The sequence below is a fragment of the Sceloporus undulatus genome, chromosome 1 (assembly GCF_019175285.1).
Source record: "Sceloporus undulatus isolate JIND9_A2432 ecotype Alabama chromosome 1, SceUnd_v1.1, whole genome shotgun sequence".
Taxonomy (NCBI): Eukaryota; Metazoa; Chordata; class Lepidosauria; order Squamata; family Phrynosomatidae; genus Sceloporus; species Sceloporus undulatus.
The window spans coordinates 135,931,310-135,955,533 of record NC_056522.1 but is presented as its reverse complement, the minus strand read 5'-3'; the positions used below and the strand labels follow the sequence as shown (position 1 = coordinate 135,955,533).

Sequence of the window (24,224 nt, the reverse complement as noted above, 5' to 3'; positions counted from 1 at the left end):
TGCTCACTTGACACCAAAGGTACGGAAAGTGCAATAGGACAGGGTGGATAATGGATGTGGCGCCAGAGGCGGAAGGACTTGAACACTCAGCAGCATTTTCCCAGCAAGAACTCAGTGCTATAGCCTCCCAGGTCCCACAAACTCCATTAAAGTCTGTGTGACATTTCTGGTCTTCCAAGAGAAAACTAGAAAAATACATTGAACTATATATTATTTCAGCATCTCCCCAATAAAGCGCCGAGATTGGAAAACTATGGGAAAATAATTCACTGTGATGAGAAATGAGAATTGCCAAACCTACTCTCCATATTTCTCCTCTTCCCCTCTGCACTGCCATGTTTTCTTTATATGGGGAGCTTGGGGGGGAATATATCATTTGTGGAGACAAATTATCTGTGCCTCTGTATAACTCTAATCCAAATCACTAAGAAATTTTTAAATCTTAGGAATTTGCAGATTCCAATTTGATCAGCTCTGGAGAAATTCTTCTTCCATGTAGACATATCCTGAATATACCTGAATCTGCCTGATTCAGTTCAGGATTACGGATTCATTCAAATCCAAAAGTCATCCTATTAAAACAACTAAGCACTACAAGTATTTTTTTTAAACCTAAGATTCCACACATTAGTTTGAGGGACTGTAACTGAGTTGCTCAACTGTCAGAGCACTTCATGGATGAGTGGAAACAGGAACCCCAATCACACAGTCCAAAGCTCACTCTATATACCCAATAACTGCTTTACAGTGTCATTTCTTACTAGATATTTTTTAGCCTTCAGTAGTATAAAAAAGTATGGAAGAACAGATATTATTTTGTTTCTACTTTAGCTGGAAAGAAAAAGTAATACTGTATTGTTTCATTTAATTTTCATTGATCCTTAATCCTAATGAAATTTAGGGTACTTTACAACATGGTGCATAATAATAATAATGATGATGATGCAATAAAAACTAAGGGGCATAAAAAGAGTATAGCAGTCTACACATAAACTAGATTTAAAAAAAAACAATACATATGTAAATATAGAGATGATAACCTGCCAATGGAAAGAAAATAAAGTTGGAACCAAATCAGACCTCAGTCAGTGAGCTATTAGTCTCCAGGAGTAGACATATTAATGAGCCCAACACTTCTGCAAACGGGATTAGCCACTAGTAATAAATGTCACCAAAAATGATCTGACATGAAAAACAGTGTTACAGAATTCAACTTGACAATTGTATACTGTTAATGTCCCACTCAGTTAAAAAATAAATAAATAAAAATAGAATGTAATCTGCATAATCTTTTGACCTGCATATTGAGACAACACCATGGTTATAAAACCAGAAATAAAAATCAGAAGTAGCATTAGAGAAGCTTACTACTTTGTTATTATGTCATACATATTCTAGTACCAGGACAAGGGCTTATATTGCTATAAAGTTCAATATAAACTTTAGAGGCAAGTTCTAGATTGTTAATAATTCTCAATGGAAGCCTGGACTACACAATCTTCCCGGGGACTCATTCATATTCCATTACATGCCATGAATCCCTTTCTGATTGATTAAATGCCTCAGCCATTCTACTTTTAATCAGTCAACAGCGATTTGGTCCTGTTTTAGAGCACCATTTTAGAGCTACACTAGAAAATGGCATGGAGTTGCCAACATGTTTGCCTCGTTCTTATGTGCAAACATGGTCCACTGTCTGCCTCATTTACTACAAGCAGTCAGATCCACAGTGAAGTGATATATGGTGCAGCAAACACCAGATTCTGTTTATAGCTAAATAGTCTAATACAGTTAGGCTTGCCATATCTCGGTTCCAGGAGGGACATTCATGGTTTTTCAACCGTTCTGAACGTCCCGTCCCGGGTATGGCAGCCTTCCTGGAACTCCCGGCCACCACCTCCTTCCTCTTAGCTGCCGCCCTTTTAGCACGGCAGCGGCAGTAATGCAAGGCCTAACTGCCATGCTAGGCCTTGCTGGGAAGGAGGGCTCAGGGCGGAGTCGCACAGGACCTAGCCAGTGGGCTGGGCTCCAGAGGAGGAGGCCATGGCCATGCAGCTTCCTCCTCTGGAACGAGCCCACTGGCTAGGTCCTGTACAGCTTTGCTTTCAAGAAGGCTTGCCGCCCAGCTGGGCTCTGGAGAGAGAGGCCGCTGCCGCGCCCCCTCTCCTCAGAGTCCAGTCAGGACGGGCGAAGCCTTCCCTGAGGCAGAGGAGCGTTCTCTGCCTCAGAGAAGGCTTAGCTCCTGACCCAGCTGGGCTCCGAAGAGAGAGGCCGCTGCCATGGCCCCTCTCTTTGGAGTCTAGCCTGGGTGGGCGAATCCTTCTCGGAGGAGGAGGGCACCTTTTCAGATCTCCAGCAATTCCCTGGAAATCTGGGCAGGTGAATCAGCTGTCTTTTCCCAGTTGCCAAAATACAGCTGGCTGATGCCTCTCACCTTTCCCCACCACAGCTGATAAATGGCCACAGCATGCAGCAGGCACTTGGAAGCTGCCTTCTGGGAGTAGGAGGGACATGAAACTCTGCAGATCATATGTTACACTCCACCTTCATAATGTGGGATGTCCACCTTTGTTTTAAGTAAGCCAGCAGGTTTGCCAAGTATCATAGTGATGAAAGACATTTGGGTCAAATAACTAAAGCAAACCTTGAGCTGCTTGCAATTTCCTTGATAACCTAAATCAGTATTTAAAATTTGAGCAGAGGAGCAGTTGTTGTTTGTGTTTTGTTGTTTTGTAGCCCCACGGGGTTTTGGGGGCAGGTTTCTTCAAGGGGGAGGGGTGCCATTGCCATTCTCTGAAGCTGAGAGAGTGTGACTAACACTCAAACCACTACAGTGCCTGGAAATAATTGCATTTTGGGCTATGGCTTCCCATTTTCTGCAGCAACAAAGGCCATACTGACTGGGAGATTCTGGGAGACATATCTCAAAATTGTAACATTTCCAAATTCTGACTGGGAGAAACTTTTGACCTCACACTCCTGTCTATAGATTCCTATTCCAAATTAACTAGGAGGTTTGATATCTGGAGGACAGAGACAAAGCAAAACTACTGTAAATATATGGGTTTTGTTTTCTGAAGAGGGAGGCAATGTGTGCTGTCAGAAAGCAGCACACATGTTTTCATTGCTTCAACATGTTTTCTTGGTAAGCTTTTTATAAAATGTGAAGTAGCTGTATTTTAGCAATATATTTGGTTGTTTTAGGTGCCATGATTCTTTTGCCTTTCATTTGAAATGTAGTTAATTTTTCCATTAAGGTATTAAAATGTGTTGCTGTGATCATTTTAATTTTTCCTCACTTCATTTGTCTAATCAGCCTCATAACCATTCAACCTCTAAGAGAGAGTTTGCAACGAACCTATTTAGTTAATGTTTGAGGTTTAATCTTTATTCAGGAAAAACTGCCCCAAAATTACAATGCTATAGCTCTCTAGCAGAGAATGATAAGTACATAACCAATTAAAAATCCCAAGATTCCACAGGATGGAGCCATCGCAATTAAAGTGATATCAAACTATTATAACTGGGTACTGCAATCCCATCCAGTGTTTAAGAGGCTGATTCTCAGGCCTGCCCAAGTTGGAGGAAGTATGAGCTTGCAATGTAAATCTTAAGACAAAGAAAAATCAGAAGCTGAATAAGTTTAGAAGAATGTTTGTGTGTGTGTGCATTTTTCAATTTTTGACACAATACATTTTGAGGGTTCTTTCCACACAAATAATTTTTAACCAAATGTACCAATATGAAAAAAGCATTAAAAATCACTCAAAAGTCTTTTCTCATTAGTGTGTGTGTGGGGGAGAATTATAAATATCTTTAATGACTTTACTACACAAGGAACGAAAGGTGAAACAGATCAGGAGAGCATCAGCTTTCTCTGTGCCACTCTGTATGACGTTGTAGCACTTCCATTCTCTTCCCAAAGGGAAATGGTTGTCAAAATGTGCCTTTTGCTGAATAGTAAAAATCAATTTGACAAAAGGCATGCCTTGATTACTATCACCCCTCAGAAAGAGAACGGAAGTGCTATGATATCATGCAGAGCAACATGGAGAAAGCCATTACTCTCCTGATCCATTTCACCTTTCTTTTCTAATATGGTAAAGTCCTAAATCTCTAGCAACTGCAAAGTTGACACTGCTGGACATAGTTTACCAGGAATGATAATCCAAATTCAAAACAGTGCTCCCAGCACTAAGCACAAACAGTTTCACACAGTAACAATATCGCAAAACAGCATTAAGATGGGTTGTGCATTGTCTTTGTAATTTGGGGAAGTCTCATGTACATCTTAATAAAGCTTTTTATTTTTTCATTTTTGTAGCTGAAAAGTAAAAATTAGCATTTTATTGTTTCAGATTCTGGGAAGCTTTCCAGGGGCTCTCTAGTCTCCATCATTTTAGGTATCGTTCTCGTTTGTTGCTTGGCAGTATCAAGCTGGTTTGTGATTTGCTGGTTGTAAGTATACAATCTTTTTTTCTTTTTTGCCTAACTGACATACCTTGATCATTCTTTTTCACTGAAGTTTATGTAAGACTTTTACTTTCTTCATGCAAAAGATGCAAAGCATCATCCTACCATGCTGAACTGTGGACAGCTCCATCATGTCATTATATTTATTTTTGTTTAAAGTAACTTTCCAGGTTTTCATAGAAATATTTTGCAATGACAAGACTTGCAGGGGGGAGGGAGGGAGGAAGAAGCAAAGGGAGAGAGAATATGTACCCAAATATCAACAACCTTTAAAATCAGATTATGCATGAGTTTTCTCTCCTTGGACTTCAGGCCTATCCATGGACTGAAATTAGACTGTGTACTACTTTCATATCTCAAGTTTTATCCAACAATTTTCAATATTTGTAGGACAGTGGCATAAAGACTGACTTTCCTACACCAGAAGTATAAGGCATAGAGAGCCATGGTAGGTAAAGGGCCAGTTGTGCCCCATTCCACTAGAGTGGGTGGCATTACCTCCATTTTGGCACAACATCACCCTAAACTTACAGCTGGAAGCCACAGTGAGCTGGAAGCTCACTGAAAGGTTTGTAGGGCTTTTGGTATGTGTAAGGGTATTGCAGGAGGGCTCAGGTGGCCCCCAGGAACCATGTGTGTCCATTTTAAAGAATGGAATAATATTGCTTAGGATCCAGGATCTTTGGGGATGACTGGGAAGACTTTGGGTATTTTAAAAAATCTGAAAGCTAGGCACAGCATGAAAATTTTCACGCCTACATTTTACATACCCAGATACCCAGCATCATCTTCCTTGTGATGCCACCCCATATCATTATAGAGAACATCTGAACATTAAAACCATGTGCTTTTGTATCTTGGAACTAGGAATGTTTAACCAGTGTAATGTAGTTGATGGCAAGCTGGACTGAAGAGATTCTAGCTGAAATTCCACTCCATCATGGAGCTCACTGATTATGATCCTACCAGTAAATCTTGATCTTAAAACATATTGTTTAGAAGTGGAACTAATATACACATAAAATCATAGAATTGTAGAGCTGGAAGAGACCACAAGGGCCATCTAGTCCAATCCCCTGCCATGCAGGAACTCTCAATCAACGCATCCCTGACAAATGGCCATCAAGCCTCTGCTTGAAAACCTCCAAGGAAGGAGACTCCACTACACTCCGAGGAAGTGTGTTCCACTCTTGAACAGTCAAAATGTTTGGAAGAATAAAAGTCTAAATAAATAAATAAATAAATAAATAAATAGGGTGAAGGGGGAAATATTCATTCATTAGCCTTTCCTCTAAATGACTATGTCCCACTATGGAAAGAAATGACCTGATTCCACAGTTGTTACAGGAATCCTGACCTGTGTTGGTTGCCTTTCAACACAGAGTAAGTCAAACCAAAAACCCAACTGAAGCTAACTCAAACTGCAGACATTGTACGACAGGAAGTAAACTAGCCTGCTGCATGTCTGAAAAGATGGGGAAAGATGTTGCTAGAAAGTGCACTGATACTAAAGCTTTCCGTTCAAAGAAAAGTAGAACAGAGCAAAACAGTTTCTTAACTCTTCTGGAGTCACTTTAAACAAAACCAGAGTCTTTAGCAAATCAGTTCATACGTATGAATCAATATAGGGATGCAAGTTGTTGCACAAACAAGACAGCGGGCTGGATCAATTGTGCACTTTAGACCAACGTAGAATGTGGGTCATGTAAAATGCTTGTATTAAAAACAATTTAGTCTTATCGATGCTTGTAGGGCTACATCTTCAAAACAACTACTTCAGCATCATTGAATTGTAGAATAGGCTATTTAGCTGCAACATCAAACTGGGTTTGGGTAGTTTTTTGTAGGTTGTTGTTGTTGTCATCGTCACAGAAAAGTCACCCTGAATTCTATGGAAGTATTTCAGGACTGGCCTCAGAGCACTGTGCCTTCCTTACTTGAGAGTCTAGCATTTAGATATACCTTGTTGTATGCTATTCAGAGACCTGAAAAGGTTTTCTTTTAGCTCAGCAGGACTTTTTTTGTTCACGTCAATATCTCAGTCTGGGGAAACTGCTATTATCGTTGCTCCCTGTTGTTTTTAATGTTATGTCAACAGGTCTTGAAGGCTGATCATACATTTCTTTCAAAGTTTCTGTAAGGTTTTTAAAAAATCATTTTACTTTTGAGCACAGCAAGGGGAACACAGCAAGGGGTGCATTACCTCTGGTACTGACTTATCACAGCAGGCTGCAAGCTTGGCCACCACTATTATGATGTCTCGACTCTGTGCCCTGCCAAGGTTAGCAACCCAGTTAACTGGAGAGGACAGACAGCCTAGCCTTTGACACAACTATCAGTGGAACTAAGAACAACCAGAGGTAAAGTTGGCAGCTGTGCTAAAGAGTTCATGGAAGCAGCAGTGTTGTTGCTTGGCTTTTAGATTCTTGAAGGGAGATGGAGATTTGGACATTTGGGGGCAGGGGGTTCATTTGCTTGCATAGGGTTGATTTTTAAGAATCATCAGATAAGACTTGCACTGGAATCCTTTAAGGCAGTACTTCTCAGGCTGTCTGAGGTGGAGAACCAATAATGAATATTTTTTCCAGCATCCTAGAAATTTGACTAGCTTGATAAACTTTGAACTACACAGTGACTTCACTGGTTGGTATGTTGTTTTTAACTTCCAGACTCCCATTTCAACAAGGTGTTTAATGGAGGTGATGATTGGAAATGCTTTTAAAATCTTTTTTTAATTAATATTATAGAAGTATGGTACTATAACACAATATTGTTATTTTTTTAAAAAAATCATTTTGAAAGAGATTTTTCTTCACATCTTAGCACACGTCAACTTAGACTCAATCCTAAATTAGATTTTTTTAAATAAATAAAATAAACAAATACTGTGAAATGCATCCACACATTTGTCAAGTTTAGCCCTCAGCAAACCAAGTCAAGAGTCTAACAGATTCATTGCTTATGTCAATATAGGGAAAGTTGGCATAAAGGTGAAGGGAAGATATATGTGTGGGAAGTAGGGAAGCAAGAAAACTGAAGAAGCTAGTAGCTGTCTGTAAGGTACTCTGTGTGTGTGTGTTGGTCCACATAATTACTTGTGCTCCAATGCAAGCAGCAAAATGTATTGTTCCCAGTCCTGTATGGAAAGAGATTGAAACAAAGTCAATTTCTGATTTCTCTTTCATGACAGTTATTTCTACAAACCCTGTAAACAGCTTTACAATAATAGCAGTAAAAGTATCCCCAGATAGGCTGCTAATCAAAGCTTGAAAAGAACTATGTTGGAAGCTTCCTGCTGCTCTAGAGATGCTGAGCCAAAGCAGATGGCCTGGAAGAAATGGCCTCCAGCTGTTCCGGCCTCAATTGAATCAGGACCATGGCAACTGCACAGCCCACTCCCAAAGCGGGCTGCTGCCATGGTCTCAAGCTGGTAGACAGCAGGTTGAATCGTCTCCTTAAAGTACTAACTCTTGCCAGCTTGGCACAGCCTCAGCGCAGCTTCCAGCCACTTTGGGAGTATATGTCATCAAAATCCCATACCCTCAAAGCGACTGGAAGCCACTTTATTTGGCCCATCTGAAAACAAGGGGATGCATTCAGATTACAAGAAATTAGCTTCCATCTAAACGCCTAAACCTTATCATGGGATTTTCTGGGCAAGTGGGTTTGCCTTTGCCACCCTCTGGGGATGAGAGAGTGTGACTTGACCAAGGCCACCCAATGGGTTTCTATAGATCTAGTTCAATAGCAAGCACTATTGTCTTTTCTAGTGATTCATATCTTCTCATTATGACCAGAAACCTCTATGGTGTTGGGCAATTCAAGTTACCTAAGGCTTCAGCCTTTGTTAAGGAAACAAAAATATTTAAATATCAAAAATATCAAAGGTAGTCTGTTAAGATCTAGCTCTAAATCAGCAGAAACCTGTCTTTGCCTAACAATGCTTCTGTAAGAACTGAGACTGACTCAAAAACAACACAAGTAACTTGCAGTTTAAACAAGAGTTTACTAATGGCTTTAACCTACATATACATAGAGGCTATATCCTAACCTAGCTAATGAATAGTTCAGGTAAAGAAGAAATATTTATTGCACCATCTTTCCAAAGAAAGTTGAGAGAGGAGGAAGATGGGGAACCCAACAGGGCAAGAGAAAATCTTTGTATGAGAGAGAACTTCCCAAAGGGGGGAGTAACCTGAACCACATGGTTTGCTTACTAGTTTGCAAAGTTATTGCCCTGTGATTAAGTAGGAGTAAATGGGGTGTTTGAATGAGGGGAGACAGCAGGATTTGCATGCAGAAAAATCTAGCTATCTAAAGAGAAGAAGAGAGAATGCAAAAAACATCTTCCAACATATGGTAGTTACAAATGTGTAACCTAGAGTAATGTACTTATGAGTTTTTTGTGTTCATAACCCTTAGGTCAACCCTAGTTCACAATCAATAGATGTCTGTTCCTCTGTCAGCAGCTGGGTGACAGTGCCACCAACTCCACTCACATGAGTGATCTTTGGTTCTCCAGTGGAAACAGCAGCCAGCTGCTAGAAAGAATTCAGACTTATTTGCTCTTGGACCCATTTAATTTGTCTTTTTGATTGACCATTGTATCCACAGAAGTCTCCTCCAGCATCACATTTCAAATGAGTTTATTTTCTTCCTATCAGCTTTCTTCACTCTCCACCTTTCACAACTATACGTAGAAATTTGAAATATAATTGTAAGGACAATTTTGACTTTAGTATTCAGTGAGAGACCTTTACATTTGAGTATCTTTTCTTGTTCCTTCATAGCTGTGCTGCCAAACCTTTGGCTCATCCGCACTGCAGAAATAATCCAGTTTGACACCACTAACTGCCATGGTGCGATACTATGGAATTCTGAGACCTGTAGTTTGTTGTGCCATCAAAGCTCACTGACAGGAGAGTGCTAGATATCTCACAAAACTACAATTCTTAGAATCCCATAGTGCTGAGCAATGGCAGTTAAAGTGGTATCAAACTGGGTAATTTTAGCAGTGCGGATGCAGCCCTAGGCATCTTCTGATTTCTTGACTACAGTCTTCATTCTGATTAATGACTGAGCCAAGGAATGAAACTATTTCAATGTCTTCATTTAAAGCTATGTAAATCATTGATGGTTATTTTTCTGTTTTCTCAGTGTTTAGCTGTAACCTTGCCTTTGCACTTGCTTCCTTAACTTTCTTCAAAGTGTATGCTCTTTGCTGTTTTCTGGTAGTATCGTGGTGAAAACTGCATATCTTAAATTGTTAATTTTCCTTCCTCCAGTTCTCACACTTCCTTCCTCTGAGTCTAATCCAGATTTACGTATGATATCTTCAGCATACAAGTCAAACAGATAGGATGATAAAAATATGAAATGAGGTTTGGGGAGTATCCTGAAGAATTATAAAGGACTATAGGTGTGGTGAAGAACTGTCCTGGGAATCTAGACAAAGTGGCACAGAGCACTGGCATATTTAGAATATGCATTCTCTGTGTGTGTGTATTTTGCCTAAATTTGGAGGACAGTTTTCTTTGTTGTATAAAGAGATGTTTGGGATGTTGTGTGCTTAGCCTGGCATGTGTGTTTGTGTGCTTTGCACATGGCCATTTTGCTGATACGTTTTTCTCTGAGCATTATCATTTCCTCTTGAAAAATGTTGCTATGATTTGTTCTGACAAATAATTGGTTTGTCATTTAGGGATCATCGTCTGCTTTATATTCAGATTCTTGGTCACGTAACCTGCCTCTAAGTCTTATCAGGTTGCTGTCCATGAAATGGGCATGGGAGCAGTAAACTGTAGGATACAAATAAAAGGAGGAGGAGAGGAAGAGGAGGATAAGTAGTAGTAGTTGCAGTAGTACCATGGGAGAATATATACCTAAGCAAATTTGAGTTTACGTATCATGGTACTTTTGGAGAATATAAGATGAAGATCTTTTTGGTTCTTTAGCTACTGACAATTACATTTTTTTGCTAGTGTTATACTTTCATTTCTGGTTGCAGATTTTAAACCAGGTGCTAGGTTTAGTGAGGGACTTCTTCAGAAGGTAAATCAGAGTGACATGAGATTATTCTTGTCCTAAGGGGAGCAAATCATTTATCACACACACACACACACACTTTTCTTTTCATTTCTTTCTTTCTTTCTTTCTTTCTTTCGGAAACATTCAAAGCAGAGATGACCGTTTTTGTGGCTTGTAGAAAGCTTGGCTTAATAATAGCATTTCTAACAAAAGAAAGAAAAATTATTATTATATTTATTTGGGTCTCACCTTTTTCCTCAAACTTGGGACTCAAAGTGGCTTTTAATATCTCATTATATTAGAGTCTTAAAGGACTAGCATCAATATCAAGTGTATGATGCTCAGGAAATGCACAGAATTATTCTCAATGAGCACCTCTATAGAAAGACTGAGTATGAACGTTTCAGTAATTATAACATTATAATTTCTGCAATGCCTTTCACCAAATGCTCCCTTCTTCGGAAGGCACAGCAAGTCCTTCAGACTGAATCGATTTTTAGTGGTTGGTGAATATTAAGAAAGATCTTATCTGCTGAAATTTGTTAAATGTTTATATCAGTATTATAGAGTTTTATTTTTAAGAGTTCATTATTAGAATTTAAATTGATGTTAGTGGTACTGCATTCTCAGGAGAGGGTTGGAATGTGAGAAATCTATGGGTGTAATCTAGTCAATGTCAAGCATGTTTAATATTTATGATCCATTAATTTAAATGTAAGAGAATTAATGATCCTATTAAAATCAAATGAATGTGTAGTAGTTAAATTTAAATGATAAATAATCCTATGTACAGCACACTAAGCATATACATAAACAGGAAATATTTTTTATTATACCAGCTGTTCACAGATATAATTTCCATGCAACAATAATACTTTTCAAAGAATATTCTCCTCCCACCAGTCCTTTAGATTAGGGGAAGGTACACCCACTAGGCATTATAGCCAGTGATTGATAGGACATGTTATATAGAGTGCACTTAATTAGTTGAATTACTTGGTATTAAATTATTGAAATCAATATAATCTGTTCTCAAACAAATGAGCTTAATTTATTGCAGAAGAGTTCTGAATTTCTCTTTGACATTTGCATGTTTGATGTCTGTCAAAAACTTCTAGCCCATCACTTTGGAATATTTAAAATCTATAATTGCTTTCCTGGACAGTTTAAGTAGACATGCATATTAGACACTGTTATGCTGTTCTACTGACCTCTTAAGAATATTGAAATTCAAATAACGGAGATCTATAGAGCCTACTTTTTAAAAAAAAAATCATGGAAAGAGTACAAAAATCTACCTTGATTAATATTCTATACAAATTTCTAGCCCTGTGCTGAATTGGTTTAAAGTCAAATTCAAATCTTGCTTGTCAGCACAAGTGAACAATTGACATGATAATATTAATAAGAAAACGAGAACATCTTCGATTCACTTTTAAAATCAGAGACACTAGGCTTTATCTCATTATACCCCTTCACTTAACATGACTCAGGAAATTCTCCTAAGAGTGTTCCTTTTGTAGTCCTGAAGTATAGAAATGTCTCTACAGAAAGTGTTAACCAGTGCACTCAACTACCATTCTAATAGGCTATCTGTCTTTGGGGTCTAAATCTTGCAAAGGAATATTTTAAAAAAGAAGAAAGAAAAGAAAACCAAGAAGGTTCTTGACTTTTAGCCAAAGTCAATAGTCAGGAAACAAATGAACTCTGACATGGAGAGAAGAGTTTTCTCTCTCCAAAGTAGATTTACATACATTGTCTAGAGTGTGCTTCTTTCTCCATTCCCCAAAAATGTTCTTCTTACTTTACATGAGGATGGGGAATATCTAGCTAAATGCACCAACGGGAATATCCTTCAGACCTGCTGAAGTTTCCTTTGCTGTTATTTTCACTCAATACAGAGCCCTTGGGTGAAGTAGTCTGGCATCTGTATGTGAATTATAATAGTGTATGTCATTATAACTCACATTTTTGGTTTTTGGAGAGGTCAGAATTCTCTTTCTGACCAAACAGAAGTATAGTATTCCTTACTAAAAAGGAGAGAGGAGGGTGTTTGCTATGTTTCTCTTTGCAAAAGGAAATGCTCTGGCCAATTTGTTCTCATTAGAGTATATTGGATTTCTATGTTGGTGAACTATGACCAAGATCTTGCATCAGGAGATGTATATTTATCATATAGCTATATTTATCTTATAGAGAATTCTGACCACACAGCAAACAAGGAGCAGGCACAATAGATGCATTAGTTTTAATTTTAGGGATGCAAATACAATCCTGGCCACCTGGTATCCAGGCTGAAGGCTGAATCCAACAGTATACCTGAGCTGTATAGACATTACATTTTAGGTGGAGTACTATATTGCCCATCCAGCAATGGATAAAATACTGTTCCTTGATTTGCTTTTTGACTGTCCAAGAGCTATTTGGATTAAGGATTCAGGCCTCCCCAAAGGAACTGAGCCCTTCCCAGAAGGCATCTGGCTCCATCCTCCACTCCCTTCCCCTTTTGTGTCATGTCTTCTTAGATTGTAAGCCTGAAGGCAGGGAACCATCTAATTAAAAGATTGTAATTACAGTGCTGTGTAAATTTACAGCGCTATATAAATAAAGCTTAATAATAATAATAATAATCAATTTGATCACTATGATTCAGTCCTTTACTGATACCACACACATTTTTAGCATTGAAACACCTTCTTTGGAATTGGATAGATAGGAGAAATAGGACTGGATGCCATAAACATACCAGAGGCATCAAGCCAAAGTCCAAACAACTTTTTCCAGCAGTTTCATGCATACATTAAATAAGATAGAGAGCAAAACTGAACCATAACACACCTCACAGACCAGAGGCCTGGCTGCCAAACAGGAATCCCTCAGCACCATGTTTTGAGCTTGTCCCTCCCAAAAAAACCTGGAGCCATTGTAAAGAAGTGGCCTGGATCTTATTGGTAGTTCCAACTAGAGTAAGCTCATTGAATCAATAACTGAATGGTGAGTCAGCACTTAAGATTGTTTCAATGGGTCTATTGTAGTTGAGGCTATAATCACATTCAAAGTAGGGATAAATTCTTCACTTAGGGCCTGTACAAATGGGCCAGAATGCCTGTGCTGTACGGATGATGCAGGTAAATAAACCTGGCTTGGGATTGGCCAGTCCAGACATCAACCCAGAGGTCCAGGACTGATCTTGGGCCAAAAGGGCCTTAGTGCAGATCAAAAAGTCCTGCTGTTTGCCATAGAGTTTTGTGGAAACTCTGTGATGGCAGCAGAGACATCACATGGCCCCATGTGCTCCTTACCTGCTGCCACCACTACGTCTTCTCAGCAGAACTCCTTCACATCCTGTGACATCAGACAGGGGCACCTGGCCATGTGGGTATAGTCAGGCACACTGTTTCCACCCTTACAGGCCTCAACAGGAGACTTATGAGAAGGCTCAGTAGTGACAGGTAAGGGGCACACGGTGGCAGTGGATCAATGGCACAGCAGCAGGAAAAACCCATCTGTCACTGCAGTTGCCCAGGGACTGCATAGGAATATATATTTCTATATTGAAATAGTATTTTCCACACAGAAATTGTTGTTTCATGCACAGAAAATGCTATTTTCTGTGCAAAACTACCATGTGTAAATTTTGCAAAAAGTAAGTCCCAAACTGTGAAAATTCTTGTCAGCCCAGGCTAATTCTCATCAAGGTTTCTTGACACTCCAAATTTTTCACCATGTTTTTAATATTTTAAAAGTATTATTTACACCCCTAATTCAGGGCAGTGCCTCCAAGTTCCATCCAAGAAAGGCATCCCAGAAGGTTATTATGGTCAAAGAACTGAAAGCCACCCAAATCTTCCTGGCTGAGGTCCCTTCCTTCATTTCACTGAGTCTGTCTTAGTGAAACCAATGTTTCCCACTGAAACCCAGGCTGGTGTAGACTTCTGGGTAGCTTGTGGGCATTCCAGGACCATAGGATTGCAGCCACAAGAAGTTACAAGTCTTCCATGTATCCATCAAACATAACTAAACATGCTGATAGCATGTACCCACGATTTTGCTTTTCAGACAAGTCCAAAGAGTCAGTCAGAGGAACCAGAAAAATACTCTACTCAGCAAGTGCTTTCTATTCTAGATCTCTATAAGAATCTGTGCAACTTCATGGTTAATATACCCCCAGCATGTAGATGTGCACTTTTTCTAAAATTAACTGGGTTAGTACCTCTGCTTTTAAAATACAATATACAGTAAGAAATATTTAAACTGGTGGGCTGAGAATTTCCAAAGGATCGCAGCCACAGTGCTGCTTTCTTTTGTAATGAGGAAAGGCCAAGGTCAGTATCACATAGCGAACACCCTACAGGAAGGAGGGAGGGAAGAAGTGCAATAACCAGAAGCTGCCAAATTCACAAGATTAGCTTTTACTTTTACTTTTTTTTACTGAATCAACTTGTTCGGTTTCTGCCTGTAATCACCTTCCTGACCTCATTCTCCTTCAAATATTGTACAAAGCATCCTTTTCTTATATAGCAGCCATGGAAACTTTTCAGACACCAAAGTGTGGTTTTGAAAATGGATATTGAACAAGGCTTAAATTATAGGTGGGCAGCTGGCTCTGAAAAAAAGAAAAGTTTGATTCACCTGTTAACTTTCTTACTGATACAGGACTTTGTTTCTACAGCTGCATTTTTCAACCATATGGACATCTGATCACTGCAGCAAGAAGAATGTCTTTCACTTTACAGGGGTGGCTATTGCATTTTTCATCTATAATAAATCACTGTACAAAGAGCACTACATGTGGTAGGGGGTGGGCATCTATTTTTAATGTATGGTTGGAAAGCATTATAGCAAATACTTGCATCTTTGTGTTGCAAACCATGGGGGAAAGTTGCATAGATTTAGGCATGGTTCAATTATATGTAGGAAGCCTTTTCATAAATGTAGTAGGATAATGAACATTAGGAATAAAGAAGTAAGGAAAAGTAGGGTTTTGATAAATGATCTGGATGTGACACACAGTACTTCTGTTCTGAGGTTAATATAAGCTAAGAAAGCTGAAAAGGATGACATTTCTGTTCCCTTTTCAAGGATGTTCCATCTTCAAAAAATGTCAGGTTTTTTATTATTGCAAAGTGATCTCCATGGGACTGCCCTTGTAGATGGTGCAAAGGCTGTGGATAGGCCTCTGCGTGTCAGCTAGACTGCTGGTGGGATCACTACAAAGAAATGATACGATACTCATTTTAAAGAAATTACATTGGCTACCAATATAACTCTGAGTGCAAGCTGTTCATAATGACTTTAAAACCCCTAAATGGCTTGCATCATAGAAATCTGGGGAAGCACCTCTCCCTAAATGTAGCCGCTTGATTGTTAAAGATTTTCTGGGATAAGGGTCCTCCGTATTCCACTATTGGAGGCAGACCACCATGTGGAGATCCAGTAAAAGGAATTTCTTGGCTTTACTTCCCTGATACTGGAATTCCATCTCTTTGGAGCTAATATTGTCCTTATTTTGGAAACAAGCAAAAAACAGGCTGTGAAGTTGAAGGCTTTCATGGCCAGCATCCATAGTTTTTTGTGAGTTTTTCGGGCTATATGGCCATGTTCTAGAAGAGTTTATTCCTGACGTTTCACCAGCATCTGTGGCTGGAAAAACAGACTGTTCACTCAAGCATTCATGGCCTTCTGAGATCACAGCTTGGTTTTGATCTTTCAGCCTGCTCTTTAAATTCAGCTCTTGTAGCCCACCTTGAGATCTGTGGATATTGGGGAGGTCACAAATACTTAATAAATGATGATTTTGAAAAAAAGAAAAGTAAAGTAAAAGCCAAATAGAAATACCATATCCAATCAGAAATACACAAACACAAAGCGTCAGTGTCTTGTCAGTATCAGGAATGTTAGTATTCCTGCCCTTTGGACATGTAATCCTTCAGTAACAGGCTGATGATGTGCGCCTCAGTGTTTCCATCATCTTTTGAAGCTCATCAGTATGACACAAAGAGAAGTGACCACATTTGGAAACAAACTCTAAAATTTAATAAGGAGGCCAGTGGTGTCACACCTATTGGGATGTAAATCCCATTGATTCTACTGGGACATATTTCAGTGTAAGCATCTACACAAACTGGTTTGAGCTTGCTCCCATAAACAAGCATTTAGGATGCACCCCCTTCCCTATTATGCTCTTACCTCTGTGAATTGGGAGTAATGCCTGTGTATTTGATTTGATGTGGTGCCCACAGAAACTAGATCAAGCCTGTAATCTGCCAAGCAGCACATTCTTTGGAGGAGAAAACGGGCATTTGCAAAATGAACTTGCGCTAAATTGATTTTGATGTCTAGAGTCGCTTGAGATGACTAACACATAAAGGTGAAAACAGCTGTCAGACTCGGAGTCCATCTCTGGAACATCATGATGTACACTCTGTATGAATGTGCAGTGGGAGGAGGGCATATTTTTAACCTTGCATCTGCTCTTATCCCTTCTCATTTGCATACTTCACATGGCACTACCACTAAATGCATCTCTTTAATCTCTTCTGCTAAACACGCTCTGCCTGACTGAGGTTTGTTACATTATTCCACCTGTCAAATAATATGTAATGATGATAAGTGAGACTTCCCTGGGATTAAATCTTTCCGTTGCCCTGTGGATAGTCTAAACCCTATATCCATTAGGAAGGCTCTGCAGAAAGAAACAATGAAACACCTCTTTTCAACTAATGACTGAGCACTTGGCATGAGCAGCATGATTAATAGTATCACTGCAATAGTAAGTCTGAGCAGGCAATGAATTAGCAATACCTTGTCAGCAGTCAGGACTTTTCAGGCTACAATCCTATACCCCTTCACCAGGGAGAAAACAAGGGTGCTTATTTCTGAATAGACATATCCAATGCCACCATTGATGCATTCTTATTTCTGGATTTATTTAGTCCTGTACATACATAAGTATTTTTAAAGGAACAATATGCTCTGGATTAAATTAACATATAATAAAAGATGTGGTGAGAGGAACAATGCAGGAAGGGGGAAATCCCACTACATTTTGTGTTTAAACCTTGCATTAATTTTAATATCATCTCATGAATGCATAGTTCATTGGTATAGTACATGTTTTGAATTCACAAGGCAACATGTTCATTTGAAAGGATCTGGAAAAGACATCTGTCTGTGTTTTCGAAGAATTAATGCCAGTCAAAATAGTCAAGAGTGATGTAGGCATATCAGTACTATGACCCTCTGCACAGCCAATGAATATGCTCATGTAATAGGTGGGTAATGTCTGTTTGTATTTAACAGGTGGTGCTACTCAGCTACATCCTCACTTAATTTGCATGTGTTAAATGATGAACGAAATCTTTCTGCCGAAGTAGATTGCAAGAGCTGCCTTGAAATGAATGCATCACAGTCACAATCAAATATACTAGTTAAATCAGATGATAAGGTACAGTTCATGTTTGAGAATATTGTTAGAAATAAAAAAAATAATCAGTATATGTCACAAGTAACCAGTGGGGGAAGGAAAAAGTGAGATAGCTAAGTGGACCTGGGCATTTTGACTTTTTGGCAGGTGACCACTTACGTAAATTGCTTTACTTTCTCCTTCTTCAAGAACATCTGTTAGTATTTGTTGTTTCCCTCTGTTAGATCCCTGGGCTCTCCATAGTAGCTAGCAGCCTAGGAATTCTTTCTCCTACTTAACCCTGGATGGACTTCCTGAAACCATAAATAAAAGGTGTTTTTTTTTCCTTTTCCTCTTTTTAACCTTGCCACAAGCAAGTTGCTAATCCTCATTTTGAGCTATAAACTCAATACCACCTTGTTATATTCTGATAGCATAAATATTCAGTGTTCTTTAAAACTATAGCACTTTTAATTCTGCAATATATTTAGCAGTAACTACAAAAAGAAGACAGACACTCTTAATAGGACTGATTATGAGTACGATCGTGACAGAAATTCCTTACTAGACACAACTTCAGGGATTTTTATGAAAAAATGTTCAGTTAGAAATAATGAAAACACAAGAGATAGACATATAACATAAAAAAGAGCATTTTAAAAGAAAGATGTAAACTAGACTGTCACAATATCATAGATTACAGGTAGAGAAGTTTGGCTCAGTTTTTGTTTTCTCTTCATGTAGTTTTCATTCAGTAATACATTTTGTTGCAAACTGTATGATCCTCAAAGGAGACTAGGCAGGGTTACTTTTAGTTTAACATGTTATGGTTATATCCCAATATTTGTGTATGGAAATCAAGACAATGTACACAGAGTTCCTCAGGAGACAATCCCCCATGACATCCGGGCACTGATGAGACTTTAACTTGCTGAGAGCCATAAGGCAGCTGTCAGATATTTTCAGATCAAGCTTTGGGACCTAAAAATTAGATCACAACTTACTGATATTTGTGAAAAGCATCTAGATACTTGTGGATGTATCAGTACAATTCAGAAGAAAGAAACCTGACATATACCTTATTTTTAATATGGACAAGCTTCATTTATTAGCCACTCAATTTCTTAGTAAGATTTCCATTGTTGGCAGAACACCAGGATGCTGTTTATAGCACACAGTCTTCTTATTGCTAGAACCTCTGATACCAATGTCCCAATATCTATTTATCTCTAATGCATAGGTAGGAGTATATCGTTGACTAAAACTTCCTTCATCCCCTGACCATTTACCAGTCTTGCATGATCCAGAAGAGTCCAACAATATCTATAAGGTCACAGTTTCTCACCTTTTGCTATAAAATGTTTTATAACAACTCTAGTTCAAGATCAAGGAGACAGACAGTAACTTTTCAGTCATGACATTACACAGTGATTGTGCAGCTTTGCCTCATTAGCTAATAGCAACATTGTACAACCAAATGTGCATGGAAATCTGCATTCACATCATCCACAGTACAAATCCATGCACACATTGGAGTTTACACATGCATAAGATACCAGCAGGATTCCAGTCCTAGTCTTCCACTGCATAGATGCCTTGTGCTAGTTTCCACTGGCTTTTTATTTATTAATTAATAGGGATGGGTAAGAAATTAATTGTGTTCATATTTTGATATCCAGTTCCCACACCCCAAAGAAGAGAGCAAACCTGAATTCAATTAGTTATTCAATTATTATAATTGCAATGCTGTTCATTCACCCCATAAAAGTGTTCAGGCATGGGTATATTTTTTAAAAGTGCATGGAAAAAAACATGTATACCTCAAAAATGCACACAAGCACAGTTTGGTCAATGAAAGAATGCATACAAAAATGTGTCTAGATGGAAAATGTGCCCCAAAATACATTATTTTAAATACTATACATTTGAACTTCTATGCCAGTTTTTTGTTTCAAAAAAATCACAATCTGATATTGCTATGAGCCTTCGCATGCACAAAGAGAAAAAGAGAGATTTCAAAACCTCACAGTGGAGTCATGATTTCTGTCTGCAATGAACATGCTTATCAGGCAAGGAGATTTGAGGTCACAGAAGTCAGCAACCATCACCAACTGGAAAGAAGAACAGATATTCCCTCAGCCATCCTGCCCTCATAGATATTATAACTGACAAGAAAATTATGCATGTGATTTATGTAATGCACTCGTTAAACCACCCATTCACTAAAGTTCTCTGTCTGGATGTTTCTGGGTCAGTACATAGGCCAACCTGTACCAACTTCCATGTTTTCCCAGAGGCCACTCAGATGCTCTTGTGATTCCCACAAGCAGGGCACAGGGACAAGAGCCCTCGCCCAGTCTTGCTTTCCAGCATTTGCTATTTGCAGAAAAGGGGGATAGAATAAGAGTGGTGATTAATTTACATCTGGGAGCTAAATCTTAACCAAGTGAAGTAGCTGTAGGAACTATCTGCCAAAACAGAATATACAAATCATGGTTAATGACAAATTTTAAGTGACCGATACTGTCATGGGTGTTAGGCACAATTTTATTCCATTATTTGCAAGAGAAGCTTATTAGGACAGCTAAGTCAAAACCTATCACTAAGCAGAGCAAAGAGTGGGGAAATGAGTCTGTTTACAATCTATATAGAAGATTGAGGGCGGGGGAGAGGTATCTGTTATGCAACCAAAAGCATGGACTCCGTTGAAATTAGGCTGGATCAACATAGTGCAAACACAAACTAGCAGCTAAAGGAGAGGTGCATATTTTGATCTTGGGACATGATATTAGAATGGTTGTTCCATGTAAGTGATTAATCTGCTAGTTTAGATTGATGTTATTGTTGGGGTTTGGAACAGCACCAAATGCATCTCAAGTGTTCTGGTTATTAGGGCCAAACTTAAATGAGACATTAATGCGTGATTTTTTTATTTCTTTTTCCCTTTAGGATCCCCCCAGTGGTCCACGCATTTTGCTCTGCATGTGAATTGTTACAAAACACCACAGAAGATACCATGAGGTTATGCTGTGTAACAGGAAGCAAAGGAGAACAGGACTGAATAAATGATCCAAAAATGTGCCTGTGCCAGACCATTCTGTCTTTAGTGTTAAAAAAGAATCCATAACACCTGTAATCCATCTTTGTTCAGGTGTTGGCCATTAAAATACTGTGTTCAATTATGCTGTATTCTAATCTATTATCTTTATAAGATAAATTTAGATATATATTCTCCGTTCTGACCATTGCCTTCAAAGTACCAATCTTCCTTCATTCCCACTTCCTTGCCTTACAAAACTTTGAGAGAGTAAGGAAACACAGAACCCATATGAGATTTTTAAAAAAATAACCAAGTCTTCATCGTTAATTCTGGAATTGCTAGCATTTAATCCAGTCACTCTGCATTTGGATATAAATAAACATTAACGACTAAATCCAGTTGTTAGTTCCAAATAAAGTAGATTCAATGGGAATGACATAAATGCTGATTTAACAAGCCCCATTCATTCAATGGGTCTAGTTTAGTTGGGACCAATAATTAGGGATAGTTTCCTGTTCACTATTTATAAGACTGTAAACTAGACTCACAGTCTCATAACTTTTAGGATTCACATTTATGGTTGTCAATAATTGAATATGACCCCAAAAACCTAACTCTTAAGCCACTTAGTGTCCTAACCAAGGGTTTCCAAGGTACTGCTCATCAGAGTGCTAGGAAACGATGCCTGCAGCGTTCTCCTAATTGTGGGACCTATTGAGATAAGCAACTATGACAGAAACCTGAGGGATCTCTCAGGCTGCCTGTCTCAATGCACTCCACAACTGGAAGAGCAATGTAGCATCGTTTTCCAATGGCCCAATCTGCAGTGCTTTGAAAACCCTTTGACTGGGACCTGCCTGGCTTCAAAAGTAGGTTTGGTGATGGGAACTGGCAGGAGTTTGCCTAAGAGTATAAGATATTGCCCTAGATATGGGTGGCGATCCTACATCATCTGGTGAAGTGTAAATTACCACCAGATAGAGAATTGCCCTGTTTCAACCTGCAGTTGTGATCCTTATTCAGAAAGGTAGAGACTACTATGCATGAAAATAAAGTTGTTACATGTACTTTCTAATTATCTATTTTATTCCATTTTAACAATTAACATATGTCTAGCCATTGACAAATTTGCTTTGAGTATTGGACCATCCCTGAACTATACTCACTAGAATTAATATTATATACTATTCTAACTAATATAGAACAATCTGTTGCTTCCTAACAGAATCAAAGCAGCATGAACATTCAGTAAACATAAATAGTCTAGCTTCTTGGAAACATATTCAAATGAAACCTGAAGTGCAAACACTCCAATGGTACTGAGAGATTTATTATTCTTTAGAAGTTATCATGTTAGTGGCACGCACAGGCATAAGTCAACATTACATGTACATATTTCTCTTTTTGGTTGATGTGGAGAGTGCTATTCCCTTCCACCTGCACTGAGCAAAGTCCTCTCAGACTTACCGTGCAATTATTGCAGTCCTGCCCCATGATAATTCCATGCCTGGTGAGAATGTTGGAAGAGTGGAGAAATATCTAGCTATATCCTTGTAACCAGACATGAAATGATTACATCATACATACCTCAGAAGAGCTCAGGGAAGGGTGTAATCATTTCACGTCTGGCCATAGGAACATAGGTGGACTAGCTACACAGTGCTTTTGTCTAGTATTCCTTTGTCTGGAAACACCCCACATGATCGGTTATTCTGTTGTTGTAGAATCCTAGCGTTGGAAGAGACCACAAGGGCCATCCAGTCCAACCAGCTGCCATGCAGGAACACACACTCAAAGCATCCAGCCTTTGTTTAAAAATCTCCAAAGAAGGGGATTCCACCACAACCTAAGGCAGTGTATTCCACTATTGAACAGCTCTTACCATCAGGAACGTCTTCTTCCTAATGTTTAGGTGAAATCTCTTTTCCTGTAGCTTGAATCCGTTGCTCTGTGTTCTAGTCTCTGGAGCTGCAGAAAACAAGTTCATCTTCAATATGACATCCTTTCAAATATTTAAACATGACTATCATGCCATCCATTAACCTTCTCTTTTTGGGGCTAAACATATTCAGTTCCTTAAGACACTCCTCAGAGAGCATGGTTTCCAAACTTTCTGATTTTTCAGAGCATACCAAACGTTTATACTTGAGTGGCTTAAATTCAATTGTTAGTCCCAACTAGAGAAGATTGACTGGCAATGGAAATCTAAGTCCACATTTGTATGAACTCTATTGATTCAATGGGTCTACTTTAGTTGGGATTTGTGACTGGATTTGGGCCCATGAGTATAGATCTTGCATAAGTGAAATGTGATTTTCTATCTCTTGCTTGCTAGCAGCAGATTTAAAAACATGCATCTGTAATAAATTTCCTACCCACCACCCTTTACAATATCAGAATCTGGCCCCAGTTAAAAGAATAAGCTCTGAAATAGTTCACTTTAACTAGAATGCCTTGTGCTTCCCCTTCAAATAGCCCTCCATAATTCTTTCTAGTTAAATAGCATGTATTTAAACTTTCCCCTCTTATACATTTTTCTGTAGTGCTGTCACTCACTTAGATGCCTCCCATTTATTTCCAGAGACTTTGTCTGTACCTCAGCAATCTCTCTTCCCCAGATGCTTTAAATGACGGAAGGCAAGAATTATTTAAAAAAAAACTCTTCAAAGACTCTTCAGCTAATGGCTTTCAGTATCAGAATTGGCCAAACAGCATGGAAATGTCTGAAAGTGGTCTCTCCCCTTGTTTAACTGGTAGCAAGCAAAGCTGTTGCTTTACTGAATGCTGCTTTTATAAAGGAGGTTTAACACTGTTCCCACAGGACTTCTTTTAACAGGATGAAATTGTAACATGATGCAGAAATGTGGGTGGGGAAAATTAACTTTCCTTAGGTCTTCCTAATAATTCACAATTTAAAACAAAAGGCAGAATTGCTAAGCATCAGAAGCAAAATTGATTTTGTGGATTTCCTCTGATGAAGATACCTCATGCCATGGGGAACCAGTGTCATCTGATGCTTCTGACAGTCTGGTCTGCAATCCATGGACGTTTATGCCATGTGCTTTCAGGATCACATTGCAAACATACAATGGTTAGTGGAGCATACCAAGGAATTCAAGAAGAAAACCAGCAAGTGCATTATAGACTATAGCAAAGCCTTTGGGCTAAGATCAAGTGTAGATCAAGCACATCTTGGGCCATTGCCAGTATGAAAACCAGCTGTGGTTTTGGTAGAAAAGGGACAGTGAAGTTTCATTCTTCTTTTCTTCCTCCCCCCCT

The 24,224-nt window shown here is 38.8% G+C and overlaps 1 protein-coding gene across 1 annotated transcript in view; it reads left to right on the top strand.

The window, feature by feature from the left end:
• The window catches only part of TPO (thyroid peroxidase), an 87,787-nt gene extending 66,716 nt beyond the window's left edge, over window positions 1–21,071 (top strand). Inside the window, 4 exon segments of the mRNA XM_042457411.1 lie at window positions 4,359–4,455; window positions 17,803–17,947; window positions 18,151–18,238; window positions 20,855–21,071. Coding sequence (XP_042313345.1) covers window positions 4,359–4,455; window positions 17,803–17,947; window positions 18,151–18,204 — 296 coding nt within the window. The 3' untranslated portion in view covers window positions 18,205–18,238; window positions 20,855–21,071.
• The last annotated feature ends 3,153 nt before the right edge of the window (window positions 21,072–24,224 follow it).